The sequence below is a fragment of the Dendropsophus ebraccatus genome, chromosome 6 (assembly GCF_027789765.1).
Source record: "Dendropsophus ebraccatus isolate aDenEbr1 chromosome 6, aDenEbr1.pat, whole genome shotgun sequence".
Classification (NCBI taxonomy): domain Eukaryota; kingdom Metazoa; phylum Chordata; class Amphibia; order Anura; family Hylidae; genus Dendropsophus; species Dendropsophus ebraccatus.
The window spans coordinates 80,592,954-80,608,528 of NC_091459.1; the positions used below are offsets into that span (position 1 = coordinate 80,592,954).

Sequence of the window (15,575 nt, forward strand, 5' to 3'; positions counted from 1 at the left end):
GTTAAGACACACAATGAGGGACACACATCTCCACTACACTGTCAGCACTTCGGGACCAGCCCAGGTGCTGACAGATTCCCTTTAAATCTGAAAACATGCCTTGGACGGTTATAATCAATTACGTCTGGTATTCTATAAGGTGTGTGCACTGCTGGCCAATTTCCCATTGACTTTAATGGAGTACATTTTTATATTTGAAAACACATCCATGTTTTTACCTCAAAATTAAACCTGTATTTTTATTTTATAGTCTGAACAAAGCCTTCTGGTTTCAGGCAGATTAATAAATCTGGGGCCTAGCTTAGGCTCACACACTGTTATTTTTTATTTTTTGGTCATTATTTTTAAATAAAAAAAAAATAACAACAGTTTTTATAACTTTTTCAATCATATTTTATCACTCTCATTCAGTGATTTACCATTTTGGTGGAGCAATTAATTTTCAATTGATCTTTTAGAAATATGGTGACTTTGTTTACAAATATCAAGTCAAGTAGTAAATAATAAGCATGTTAATTCTTACCACTGAACTCAATTCCGCCACTTTTCTCTGCACCGATGGCCAATTGCCCATAGACTTCAATGGAACGCATTATTACATTGAAAAAACAGCCTTATTTTTAGCTTAATTTTATAGTCATATTTGGTATTATTTTACTGTGTGGCAGATGCATCAAGTTTTGCAACTAATGCAAACCAGCAAATAATCTCAATTTTTTTTGCTTAAAAATGTATAAATCTATTGACAAATCCTAGTATGCCAGTATGACCTTGGCATTCCTGTAACCTACTCTGATCGTCAAAGAGTGAAGGCAGCATCCTTCGAACCATGTGCATATGATGGGCTACCGATATTGATGCACTGGCCCCTAAATATTTTAATATATGTCTTTTTCTTTTTCTAGCTATTCATTTGGTTTATTTTGGCTGCATTCACTCCATGTGTATAAAATACACACACACACACACACACACACACACATACACACACACACACACACACACACACATATATATATATATATATATATATATATATATATATATCAGAATACCAGAAAAGGGAACAAAATAGAATTCATTTGTTGTATAAGCCCCTATATGCTACCTTCACAAATATAGCAATGACTATACCAAAAATAATTAAGAGTGATGCTAAATGAGCAGGTGCTGAGAAACCTACATGATCACAGTACACATTACTGGGCAATGAAACTGATTACCAAGGCAAATGCTGACTAGCAGACAAAATTATAGTTTAACAGCTCAGAAAACTTGCATAGGCAGCAGGTAGATTCCTAGGAGGAGGTTGAGTTATGCATGCATGTTATTAATGCTCTAATCATTCAGTTTCTTATTTATTTACTATTTTCTTTTTTATGTATTTATTTTATTTTATTATATCCTATATCTCTGCTTCCCATAATAGTTATGGCTAAATTTAACTAAAGTCAGGCAAATACGGTACTTTTTTGTGGTACTGTTTTTATTTAACCAACCTAAAAATAGCCATAAATTTATCCATAATTACAATAATGTGAAAGTCAATGGACAAAGTCAAGGAGTATTCAATAAATGCTAAGAAATATGTTTGTAGTTCAAAACTGATCAACTCCAGTCAACTTTTCTTATATGCAGACATCTAACAACCAGCATTCTACAGACACCTTGATTTGCTTTTATAGGTAGTTAGTGGTATGCCGACTGTTGTTTTTAGACATGACTTTTGGCCACATCAAGCCATATCAAGTTTTTTTTTAACAAATTATTGTATCTATTGCAGCTATCAGTTATGTGGTACAAGCCGACACAAAGAAAGAATATCTGTGCAATCTGCTTCACAGTCATTTGTGTGTTTTCCTCAACGGTCTGTAGTAATGATGAGGATGAGGATGTTCTAACTAAATCTGGAAAAGTAAGAGGGATAGAAATATCAGTGTTTTCTAGGACAATCACAGCCTACCTTGGGATACCCTATGCAGAACCACCAATCGGAGCCTTGAGATTTAAAAAACCTGAACCTGTTAAACCTTGGTCTGAGGTGTTGAATGCTACAACATTCGGCAATTCCTGCTATCAATATGTTGATCAAACATTCCCTGGCTTTTCTGGAGCTGAAATGTGGAATCCAAATACACAATTAAGTGAAGACTGTCTGTACCTTAATATATGGATACCAAGCCCAAAGCCAAGAAATGCCAGTGTCATGGTTTGGATATATGGTGGTGGTTTCGAAACAGGAACATCCTCTTTAGATGTTTATGATGGAAAATTTTTAGCTCGGAATGAACGTGTTATTGTTGTGTCATTGAATTACAGGGTGGGGGTTTTGGGCTTTTTGGCTTTTCCGGGTAACTCCGAAGCCCCCGGAAATGTTGGTCTGTTTGATCAGAGGTTAGCACTTCAGTGGGTTCATGAAAATATTGCAGCATTTGGTGGCAATCCAAAAAGTATAACTATTTTTGGAGAAAGTGCAGGAGGAGCATCTGTCAGTTATCATTTGCTTTCTCCAAAAAGTCATCCATATTTTACAAGAGCCATTATGCAAAGTGGTACGGCAAATGCCCCTTGGGCAGCTGTAAATAGTGCGGAAGCTCAAAATCGAGCACTGACATTGGCAAACATTTTGAGCTGTTCCTTCAGAAATGAAACTGAAATAATTAACTGCATTCGGAGAAAGACTCCACAGGAAATTATTGAAAAATCACTTTCTATTTTAACACATAGGTCATTAATAGAAATTAATTTTCTTCCAGTAGTTGATGGAGATTTTCTCATTGATTTACCCGAAAATCTTCTGCAACTGGGACAACTTAAAAAAAATACACAGATATTGACAGGAGTTAATAAGGACGAGGGATCATATTTTTTAGTTTATCAGATACCAGGGTTTAGCATTGACCATGAAAGTTTCATAAATCGAACTCAGTTTCAAGAAAGCGTAAAATTAGCATTTCCCAAAGCCACTGAACTTGCAGTTGACTCAGTGATTTTTCACTACACAAACTGGGAGGATGAACAGAATCCAGTTCTTAATCGTGATGCCATGGATGATATTGTTGGAGATTACAATTTTATATGTCCACTACTGGAATTCACAAAGAGGAATTTGGAACTTGGAAACAAAGCATATTTGTACTTCTTCAACCACAGATCATCAAAACTAGCATGGCCGGGTTGGATGGGAGTTGTGCATGGCTATGAAATAGAATTTGTTTTTGGAATTCCAATGTACAGAAGACTCAATTACACAAAGGAGGAAGAAACACTCAGTAGAAATGTAATGAGGTTTTGGGCCAATTTTGCAAAAACTGGGTAAGTTTAATTTTCTTCTCAATGAATTCAATACTTTAGTATTGTTTTTACTTACTCCAATGAGTCAAAGATAATGAAAAATAGTATAATAGATAATGAAATAGTATTATTATTACCCTGATTTACTGTGTAAAGTATTTTTTAAGCATGATCTCAATACTTATATATATATAATAATATATATATTATACTTATATAATATATATATATATATATATATATATATATATATATATATATATATATATATTTATTTTCCTGTTTGGCAGCCGTCAGACTTCTCACAGTTTTTTTGGGGGAGAACTGTAGCTGCAATTTTTGAGCCAAAAATAGGTGTGGATTTAATAAGATATAGATGACAAGTAAGTCCCAAAACTGCGTTGTTGGTCTTCCAAAAAACTGCAGTGTAGGATGCCAACTTTAGGGTGCTTGTACATACAGCAGTAGCACAAGGGCAATTGCTCTTTAGTCAGGAAGCACAAGGCAGCTATCATGTATAGGCCAGCAATTCTCTGGGAGGAAATGCCAGCCTTTTGCATGCTACAGATATGGTTCTGCATCAAACACTAGAATAGTGTTGAAGAATTCTTAGTCTTCTTAGTAGTACCATATCTGTAGCACATAAAAGGCCTCTCAGAGGGTTGATGGCCTATACTGCCTGATGACATTGCTGCTGCAACAAAATATGCTGAAGGGGTCATATAAAATTTTACTAAGTAGCCATCTGTTATGCATTTTGTTTAACAGTACTGCAGAAAGTTGTTGATACAACACTGGGTCTTTTCACCCTGTCGATAACGACTTAGTTCAAAATACACTCATTGCACAAAGAGCCGTGTTTTTAACAAGTGGCATTAAGTTATATTTTAGGGGTTGCGTTTCTCTAAAAAAGGTCCCCCACAGGCCTCGGTGCCTGAGGGTTTGGTTGTTTATATAATGTGTATCATAGTACAGATTTATTACTCTCTTTGGGACAATAACTACTGTTTCTCCAAAAATAAGCCTTACCCCAAAAATAAGCACTAGCTCGATTTTGCAGGGATTTTGGAGTAGGCTTTAAATAAAAACTTTACTCTAAAAATAAGCTACTCCATGGAGTACAAGAAAGGAATCAAATATAATATGTGATTGCTGTTCATGGGGAAAAAATTACACAAAAATAATATAAGACCCTTATTTGAGAAACACAGTAGTAAAATTTGCTCATAGCAAACGATCATAACTCATGTTTCATACAGTATTTTAATGAGCTCCTGGTCAAACTGGTCCATGATCGGTGCTATAGGCAAATTAGACTAGTTTCTGTCTCAGAAAGATTGACTAGTTTAGGCATTTTTTAATAATTAGTTTGTATAATTTGCACATCTATGTTCAAGGACTACTATAGGCTATGTTCACACAATGTCAAAAATAGAGAAAAGGCGGCCAATTTTCATATTTAAAATAACATCCGTTTTGCTGCGATTTAACTGGCTGCAATGGCAATGCATTGAAGTTAATGGGAAAACGGACCTCCAATGGACACAATGCATTGAATAACTGATGTTTATACCGTTATATTGAACATTAAAAAAAAAAAAGTAAAAAAAAAAAAAACCGATGTGTTTTAATTAGAGATGAGCGAACCTCGAGCATGCTCGAGTCGATCCGAACCCGAACTTTCGGCATTTGATTAGCGGTGGCTGCTGAACTTGGAGGCTATTTGGAAATCATGGATATAGTCATTGGCTGTATTCATGTTTTCCAGACAACCTTAGAGCTTTATCCAAGTTCAGCAGCCCCAGCTAATCAAATACTGAACATTCGGGTTCGGATCGACTCGAACCCGAACCCGAACCTGGTTTGCTCATCTCTAATCATGATCATTATTTTCGGATGTCTTTTGCAAACAGCAGACATTTTTTATTAGTTGTTCACACACAGTTTTTCTTTTGTCGCTGTTCTCTCTTAGTTTTTACTATTAAATTCAATGTACTTTTAATTAAGCCACACCCAAGTCTAATTGGTAACCCCAAACTAGAATAATGTACAAACACCAGTCATTGCACTAAGGTGAGGCCAGACAGCTTAATGATGTCCGTTATTTTAGACTCAAAATGACGGACGTCATTTTAAACAGAGCTGAAAAAAACGTGTGAACATAGCCATATTATGTATCTGTAGGCATTCTGCCTGTGTGTCACTTTTACCCCTAGACGACCCTGGACGTAGGGTTACGTCATGGAAGTCTGTCCCCAGACGACCCATGACGTAACTGTACGTTCTGGGTGTTTCTCCCGCTATGAAGCGCGCTCTGGAGCGGAGCGCGCTTCATAGGAGGTGGGGGCCGGCTGCAGTGAGCAGCCGGGACCTCACCGGTAATGACACGCTGCGGCGATCGCGCTGCCGCGTGTCATTAACCCCTTAATCGCGGCGTTCAAGTGTAAGTGACAGGGGGAGTCCCCTGTCACTTACCGATCGGGACCACCGCAGTGTGACTGCGGGGGTCCCGATCGGTAAAACAGACTGCCGGAGGTCTTACCTTCCTCTGTGCGGTCCGATCGGCGATCTGCTACACTGAGCCTGCACAGGCAGGCTCAATGAGCAGATCGCCGATAACACTGATCAATGCTATGCCTATGGCATAGCAATCATCAGTGTAGAAACATAGAAACATAGACATAGTGTAGAAACATAAACATATAATATACCGTAGCGTGCGTAATTGTCCGATCTATTAAAATATAACAAGCGTCATTGTGATCGGTGAACAGCGTACACGAAAAGAGGGGAAAAAGTGCGCAGATTACCGATTTTATGTTACATTATATATTTAAAAAAATCAATAAAAAGTGATCAAAACGTCCGATCTTCACAAATATGGTATTAATAAAAACTAGAGATCATGGCAAAAAAAATGACACCCCATACAGCCCTGTAGGTGAAAAAATAAAACCGTTATAAGCGTCACAATAGGCCCATTTTATTAATATTTAATTGCCAAAAAAAAGGATTTCATAAAAAAATACATATATAACATTAGAGAATCTGTGTAACCTGCATATGGTTGTGTTCGGACTGACCTATAGAATAATAGTGTCATGTCGCTGTTACCATATAGTGTATTATGTAGACACAGGAACCCCCCAAACGTTACCATATTGCATTCTTTTTTATGATTTCACCTATTTATATCTTCATAAATAATATATTTGGAATTCCATCATACATGTTATGGTAAAATGAATGACGCCATTACACAGTACAACTATTCCTGTAAAAAACAAGCACTTACATGGCTTGTAGATAGAAAACTGAGAGTGCTACAGCTCTTAGAAGGGGAGGAGGGTAAAACGAAAACACTAAGATCAAAATTTGCGCGGTCCACTGGGTCATTTTGGGCCTGGTCCTCAAAGGGTTAAAGTGGAGCAATACAAACAATGTATAGCAATAGTTTAATGTTTATTACAGAATAAACATTTCCTCCTTTGATTTATGATAAAACATTGTCTAATTGCTTATCTTTCCTTATTATTTTAGCTCTCCAGTTTTAGGTACATAAATGCTCAAGAGATAGTTCAGATGTTGTGTGCATATGCTCAAGCTACCGAAGATCAGGGAAGTGATATTTGAAAACACTGAGGCAGTTTAGAAACCTCTCAGGACTTTATAACCTAAGATAATATAAACAAGATAATTGTAAGTATTAGTTTAGCACAACATGAGATTTTTCTAGTATTGGGCTATGTTTAGACATGGTAAGACACCGGCTGTTCCGTGATTTGGCCGGTGTCAGAAAATATCTTCCCGGCCGGTACTGCAGTACGTCCGGGTGATCTTTAATGTCGCTATATTCTGATGCGGGCGCATTAGTTTGCACCCGCATCAGAATTCCCCACTGCTTACAATGGAGCATGCGGCTGGGGCTGCACGCTCCATTGTGAGCACTGACAGGGTTTTCAGTGGCCGCTATTCACTAAATAACGGCGGTTGAAAACTAACATGTCAGTTTCTCACGGTGCTGCTAGGGATCCCGGACGGGACCCATAGTATACACTCTGTCCGGGATCCCTAGCATTCCATTGAAGGTAGCGCTACGTAAGTTCCGTAGTAATTATGGCCGTTGTTGCCAATTTGCCGTGATTATTACGTAGCTTACGTAGTGTGAATATAGCCTTGAGCTGTAAAAATATTGGTCACAGAAAATATATTCACAGGAAAGCACGCATACATTAACCCTACATTTTTTAAAGGGGAACTCCGAATAAGCGTTAAGTTATATACATGTGTCTATACAATGTATTACCGTATCTGTACGATTCTGCCACACTGGTAGCTGATAGAAATCCAGGAAGTGAAAAACAATGGCCCCTGTGCCAATTCACATTGTCCTGCTCTCCTGCTCCCTCTGCTATCCCCCCTTAGAAGACAAATATTCCATGCCTCTGTCTCACATTGTATTTGTTTGCTAAGCAAAGGCTGACGATGCAGACGGGGGCAGGGCGTGATCTCACTGGAGGCTTGACTGGATCCCTTAATCTCCTGAGTGATTCACCATCTCTGAATGGCTAGAAGCAGATGTAGCACTAATTATACTGATTTTGATGGGTGGGGGACTGTGATTATCAGTTGAGGGAAAGCATTGCATTCTGGGAACTGCTCAACCAAGAAGGACAGAAACACAATACAGAACAAAAAACACCCAAACAAATGGATTTTTGGTAGTTTCAAAACTAGGATAGACAAGTAAGTAATGCTATATGCTTCTGCAGAAGTTTCATTTTTTTTAACCTCTACCTGGAGTTCCCCTTTAAATGTAAGATTATTATTTAGTATAATCCAATATATTCTGCAGCCCATTATAATTCTGAGGATGAATGTACAGATGAAATCAGACATTTGAGAGAAAATAAATGGGTGTGCAGCAGGCCAAAGCAATCTATGACTAATGTAACCGATCTTTGCTGTGTATATACACAGCATTGATCTCTATGAGAGATCAGTGCTGTTTATATACAAGTCCCCCAGGGGGACTTCTAGTTTATGTAAAAAAAAAAAAGTAAAAAAAAGTGTTTTTATTAATAAAAAAATCCCCTCCCCTAATAAAAGTTCAAATAACCCCCCTTTTCCCATTTTATAAATATAAATTAATAAATAAACAAATAAACATATTTAGTATCGCCGCGCACGTAATCAACCGAACTATTAAATTATCACATTCCAGATCTTGCATGGTAAACGGCGTCAGCGCAAAAAAATTCCAAAGTGCAAAATTGCGCATTTTTGGTTGCATCAAATCCAAAATAAATGTAATAAAAAGTGATCAAAAAGTCGCTCATATAAGTCTCTAGGTGAAAAAATGCAAGCGCTATGGACTTTTAAACATAAAATGGAAAAAGCAAAAGCGCAAAAATGAAAATTGGCTTTGACCTTAAGGGGTTAAAAAGCAAACAAACAAACAAAAAAACTGGTGCAGCATGAGCCTTCGAGGTAGAAGTGGGAAGGTCAGATTATGGAGAGTGTTAGGGCCCTATTCCACCGGACGTTTATCGTTCAGATTATCGTTAAATCATTCGAATCTAAACGATAATCGTTCGGTTGAAATGCAGTTAACGATTAACGACCGAACGAGAAATTGTTGATCGCTTTATAAGACCTGAACCTATTTTTATCGTTGCTCATTCGCAAAACGTTCGCATTGAATAAGACATCGTTCGGTCGTTCGCAATAGATACGAACGCTATAGCGAATAAATAGCAAAGGAAAAACTATCGCAATTACGATCATAAGTAAAGATTATCGTTCCATGGAAATGAGTGAACGTTTTCAGGTCTTTCGCAATAGCGGTCGTTTGAGATTGTTAATCGTTGACGATTATGCAAACGATAATCATCCAGTGGAATAGGGCCCTTAGTTTTAGACTGTTAGCAGAATGCTGGGGAATGTAGGGTTGTAGAAAGAGACAAGTAAGTGAATATAGAGAGGTGGCAGCACTGAGGAGAGCTTTGTAGGTGATTATGTGGAGCGTTAATTGTATTCTACAGTGGTCAACCAGTGCAGTGACTTGCCCAAGGTAAAGTCAATTAAGCTGGGTCCACACTACATTTTTGTAATCCCTTTTTTTGCAAAAAAAAAAAGGATGAAAAAGGGATGGAAAAAACGGATTCAGTTGTGTGCATCCATTTTGATCCGTTTTTCCATTGACTTTCATTATAAAAAGAAAAAAAACGGATCAAAACGCATCCGTTTTTTTAACGTACACAAATATTTAGATGACCTTACTTTTGTGTACGTAAAAAAAAAAACAAAAAAAAACGATGTGTTTAAATTAGAGATGAGCGAACCTCGAGCATGCTCGAGTCGATCCGAACCCGAACGTTCGGCATTTGATTAGCGGTGGCTGCTGAAGTTGGATAAAGCCCTAAGGCTATGTGGAAATCATGGATATAGTCATTAGCTGTATCCATGTTTTCCAGACAACCTTAGAGCTTTATCCAAGTTTAGCAGCCCCAGCTAATCAAATACCGAACGTTCAGGTTCAGATCGACTCGAACACGAACCCGGTTCGCTCATTTCTAGTTTTAATCCTTTTTATTTTATTTTTTTAATGGAATACAATAGAAAAGCAGATCAAAATGGATGCCCACAACTGTATCCATTTTTTCCATTCATTTTTCATTGGGGGGGGGGTGGAACGGATTGCAAAAACGTAGTGTGGACCCAGCCTTATGCAGCCACTGAATCGAAAGGTGAGCATGGGCACTGCATATAGGATAAAGGCTAGATAAAGATAGAATGCACAGTATAGTGTGTGTGTGTGTGTGGGGGGGGGGGGGGGGGGGGGGATTTGAGTGATAGTTACCAAAGCAGAATAAGGAGGCAATACACCCCTGAGCACTTTAGGAACTTGGGAAAGCTGCTTTTGACACTTTGCACTGGAGAATAAAAGAATTTTACTATGTTCTGGAAATGCAGATAGATGTTTGAAATGTACCATATGTCTCCTTGCTTTAACATTTAATAGTGTCAGCAGTTTCAAACATGAATTGCAGCTGACTGATTCAATTTAAATGATGAATTTGCCTTAGGATTATATTTACTTATATCACAAGCGTGAAATAATACCACAACACCATGACAGCACATAACCATAAACCAGCTTTTCCTGTACCCAGGGCAAAGATTCAGTTGTTCCTTTTCTTCCCCATCTTATCAAGACCATCACAACTTCTTTCATTTATGTATTATCTCTGCAGAGTTTGAAGCCCAGATATCTTTAGCTCTTTACTTCTAATACACTTATAATACACTGTGTCCCCTTAATGTGGTATTCTCTACCATGCCCCTTAAAACACCATGCTGAGCCAATGAGTCATAAGGCACTGTGTGCTCCCCTCCCCAAAGGGGAATCATGCACTGTGCCTCTTTAACACACTGTGTCCCACTGCACTGTACCCCTTAATGCACTTTGCACTCCCTTAATAAAAATAATGAATTTTGTCCACTTCCATGCTGTCCTTAGCAACCACTGCTTTAGCGCTTTAGCATTTGTTGGTAGGTCTGTCTCCTAGAAAGGATGCACTCTCAGGCTATGTTCACACTATGTAAAAAACACAGCCGTATTTCATAACAACGGCCGTAGTTGTGCAAATAATGTCCATTACGTAGTGTGAACCCGGCCTCAGTGTGAAATAGAAGAAGCCTCATTCCCTACCAAGCTACCTCCATCTCACAATGGGATTGCCATTTGGGTTGCAGATGCAGGAGAGTTGGCAAGTCCAGCAACCTTCAGCATACAGCCCCTTTGTAAGTAGCTCTTTCAAAGTGACAGAGGTGCTGTGTCAGTTGGGACAAGCTGCCAATCATTCCATCCACACAGCCTCTAATAAATAAAGCTTCTGACAGAGGTGCCATATATGCATAAGACTGGCACCCCCTTCCCCAGACATGCACCGGGGGGGGGGGGGACTTCTGCCTTCCCTCCCTATACCCAGGAGTGAATGTCATCTCAGTAGTAGCAAAGGTCAATGGGGGGAACCAGAGACACTGCAGGAGGAAAATGGGGGATGGGGGGGTCATGGAGAGGTAAGGATTAGAGATGAGGGAACCGGGTTCGGGTTCGAGTCCATCCGAACCCGAATGTTCGGTATTTGATTAGCGGTGGCTGCTGAACTTGGATAGAGCTCTAAGGTTGTCTGGAAAACACGGATACAGCCAATGACTATATCCATGTTTTCCACATAGCCTTAGGGCTTTATCCAACTTCAGCAGCCACCGCTAATCAAATGCCGAAAGTTCGGGTTCGGATCAACTCAAAGTTTAGCATGCTCAAGGTTCGCTCATCTCTAGAAAGGATAAGACGTATATTATGTTTTATATAAGTGCAGGAGTATCCCTTTATTCCCTTGGTGACCAGCCCAATGTGGGCCTTTTTGTCCATACAATGCTTCTAAAAACTTCTCTTTAGTCAACATAGACATAAAAAGGCTTCTTTTTCTTGTGACAAGTTCTTTTTAATGGTATCTTTTTCACATCATTATCTGAATAACTCATTGATCACTTTGTATTGTTTACTGTGCAGCCTACCAGCAGTGATGTCTCTCCGCTGCCCCAATGGAAATACAAAGCCTGCATACAGATTCCACCTCAATTATGTAAATTACATTGTATTGTATAGGTTTTGCTTTAGGGCCCTATTCCACCGGACGATTATCGTTAGCATAATCGTTAACGATTAACGATCTCAAACGACCGCTATTGCGACAGACCTGAAAACGTTCACTCATTTCCATGGAACGATAATCGTTACTTATGATCGTAATTGCGATCGTTTCTTCTTCCGTATTTCTTCGCTATTGCGTTCGTATCTATTGCGAACGACCGAACGATGTCTTATTCAATGCGAACGATTTGCGAACGTTTTACGAACGAGCAACGATAAAAATAGGTCCGGGTCTTATAAAGCGATCAACGATTTCTCGTTCGGTCGTTAATCGTTACTGCATTTCAACCGAACGATTATCGTTTAGATTCGAACGATTTAACGATAATCTGAACGATAATCGTCCGGTGGAATAGGGCCTTTACTTGTTTCTTTTTCCTTGCTACTTACATTACTTGTGTAACACAACTAACACAAAAAATAAATAAGTGGAACACAGAAAGAAAACAGCAATTGCTGAGCTCAGGGAGACAAAAGACAAAAAAAATCTAATGGATTACTTACTGAGGAATCACCCCCTTGGCAATAGACTTTCCTCCCATGGAGGGATATCTGGCTATTTCTGTGTTTTGAGACTCGTAACTTAGGCGCCACAGACCCCTCTTTTGCAAATTTAAATTTATAGGGGGCAATGTATCAATGGAGACTCTTCAGAGTACTCAATTTGATTTTTTTGTCGCTGGTCTCCCTGAGCTCAACGATTGCTGTGTTTTGCTTGTCTATTTTTCTTTGGTTCTGTTAGCCAGAATCCTACTCCACACTGATGAGGGGCAACTGCCCTAAAATGGCTGTCTGTGGATAGATGCCTGCCTTGGTAAACCTTTGTCATGTTGCCACACTCGCAACCGAGTGGGACTTAAGGGGCTACGTATCAGGGTGGTTTGGCGATCTCCCCACTGGAAGTCACCCCCTTGGCAATAGGCTTTCCTTCCCTGGAGGGATATCTGGCTACTCTTGTGTTTTGAGACTAGTAACTAAGGCTCCACACACCCCTCTTTTGTATATTGGAACACAGAAACACCTAATCATTCAGTCAGGAACAGGTATATGCTACCTCTATAAATACACCGATATAACCGAAAACACCGCCATATAGTGATTAGACACCAGGTCTACACAAGTGGTCTAATATTATTCTGCGGACTATTGAAGAAAATACAGCACTGATTACAGGCAGGATACAGACATATTATATAAATATTATAAAGAATCTGTCGGCTCTCCTGTCATGTAATAACGGTCAAACTATTTTCCTCGTCTCCTCTTTAGAGAAGGCAGTGCCGTATTCTGGTATATTATACCCATGTTATCATTCCCCTTGACCCTTCACACTGTCCAATTCTTTCTGGCACAGTGTGCAGGAACACATTCTACTGACCAGAGGATCAGTTAAACACCCAGATGCTATTTAGACCCGAACTACACAGAATAGTGACAGATAATTGTGTCACAAAAAATGGCCATGCAGGCCAGACCTTATTCTCACGTTTCCTGGAGGAATAACAGAACTGCAAACTCATGAGAAATACAGTTATTAATTATACCAGATATATTAGGAGATGAGGCAGCTCCTCTATAATCCAGTGATTGGTCACCTTTCCTTTACCATCCAGACCACCAAGATTACGTCTGACTGAGTTCGCTGCTGAAAGATCTTTAGTCCCCTGTTTCTGCAGTGATCCCATGAAGACAAACAATTAAATTCAGACCTCTAATAAAATTATACCTGGGACCCCTGATTAATCTAAAAATGCAGACTCCTGAATAAATTCATGCTGTAGACCCCTTAAATATATTGAGACACCTGAACAAATTCCTACCCCAGACCCCTAAATAACTTCCCATTGCAGACTTCTGTATTCAATCAATCTGTAGACGCCTGAAAAAAAATCCAGACCTCGGACCCGGAAATAAATTCTTCCTGCGGACGACTAAATATAATACCCCAGACCACTAAATAAAAATACAGTATGCTTCAGGCTCCAAAAAAAAAGAAAAAGAAAAACATTCCACAGACCCTTAAATAAATTAGTAAACTTTAGACCTTGTAAATAAATTAATACTTTATAGTGCACAACTGGCTGGCTGCTACAATGATTATTTATACTTCACATAACAAGGGAGACCCCAGATTACGCATCATGCAGTTTTCTCCTCATCATTTGATCGAGACCGCCATAAAGGCTACTTAAAGCAATAACTTTCTGCAGAATTTACTAAACAAATATCTTAAGCTACTCACGGACAAGAAATCTCCCCACCTCTATACAAACTCCCTTGTGTGCCTTTAAAGTGAATGTACCATCATGTACATTCGTTTTTTAAATATTACCCATGTATAGAACAGCGCCGGTGTGGGGAAGCCAGTGCCATGGTACTTTTTTTTGAACTGCGGCCCGCTTCACGTGTTTCTCGGGCACCGGGCCAGGAGTAAAGCACTGGAGGAGCCCCGGCCCACCCCCAGTAGGAGGAAAACCCCTCCCCTCTATGATATGGTTCTATCCGTGAATAGAACAGTGCCATTCTATCAGTGGCGAAATTAGAGGGGGGCAAAGGGGGCGGTCGCCCCCGGGCCCACCAAGGCTGGGGGCCCCCCGGGCCGGTCCCCCCCAGTACACTTAAGAGCCGCAGAGGCCGGATGTTAATTAGGCTGCTCTGCCACTTTAAGGCTGCCCGGAAGTAGCGGCGGCTGCTCTCAGGGTAGACACTGCAGCTTCCTGTCTGTGTGTCTGCTCACTCTATACCAGGGCAGAAGAGACACAGACAGGACCCCCTCCTCACAGCCCGGGCCCCTCCCCCACTCCCTCACTACCTCCTCCGGCTGCTTCCTGCTCTCCTGGATGTCGGGACAGAAGAAGAGGAGGGGCCCAGAGTCCGACTGTGAGGAGAAGATCAGAGAACTGCACCACATGGCCCCCTCAGAGCTTCCCTGCAATTACAGTAAGTGCTGTGTGTCCTGGGTGCATGGGATGTGTGTGTCCTGGGTGCATGGGATGTGTGTGTCCTGGGTGCATGGGATGTGTGTGTGTGTGTGTGTGTGTCCTGGGTGCATGGGATGTGTGTGTCCTGGGTGCATGGGATGTGTGTGTCCTGGGTGCATGAGATGTGTGTGTCCTGGGTGCATGGGATGTGTGTGTCCTGGGTGCATGGGATGTGTGTGTCCTGGGTGCATGAGATGTGTGTGTGTCCTGGGTGCATGGGATATATGTGTGTGTGTGTGTGTGTGTGTGTCTGTCCTGGGTGCATGAGATGTGTGTGTCCTGAGTGCATGTGATGTGTGTGCCCTGGGTGCATGTGATGTGTGTGTGTGTCCTTGGTGCATGGGATGTGTGTGTGTCCTGGGTGCATGGGATGTGTGTGTGTCCTGGGTGCATGTGATGTGTGTGCCCTGGGTGCATGGGATGTGTGTGTGTCCTGGGTGCATGGGATGTGTGTGTGTCCTGGGTGCATGGGATGTATGTGTGTGTGTGTCCTGGGTGCATGTGATGTGTGTGCCCTGGGTGCATGAGATGTGTGTGTCCTGGGTGCATGAGATGTGTGTGTGTCCTGGGTGCATGTG

General features: G+C 40.4%; 1 protein-coding gene across 2 annotated transcripts in view; it reads left to right on the plus strand.

The window, feature by feature from the left end:
- BCHE (butyrylcholinesterase) overlaps nt 1-15,575 on the plus strand; it is a 64,670-nt gene that overhangs the window by 14,953 nt on the left and 34,142 nt on the right. For both annotated transcript variants that reach the window (XM_069975255.1, XM_069975256.1), the window contains exon 2: nt 1,784-3,315. In XM_069975255.1, the coding sequence (XP_069831356.1) occupies nt 1,793-3,315 (1,523 nt within the window). In that variant the 5' untranslated portion in view covers nt 1,784-1,792. The remainder of the gene's footprint in view (nt 1-1,783; nt 3,316-15,575) is intronic.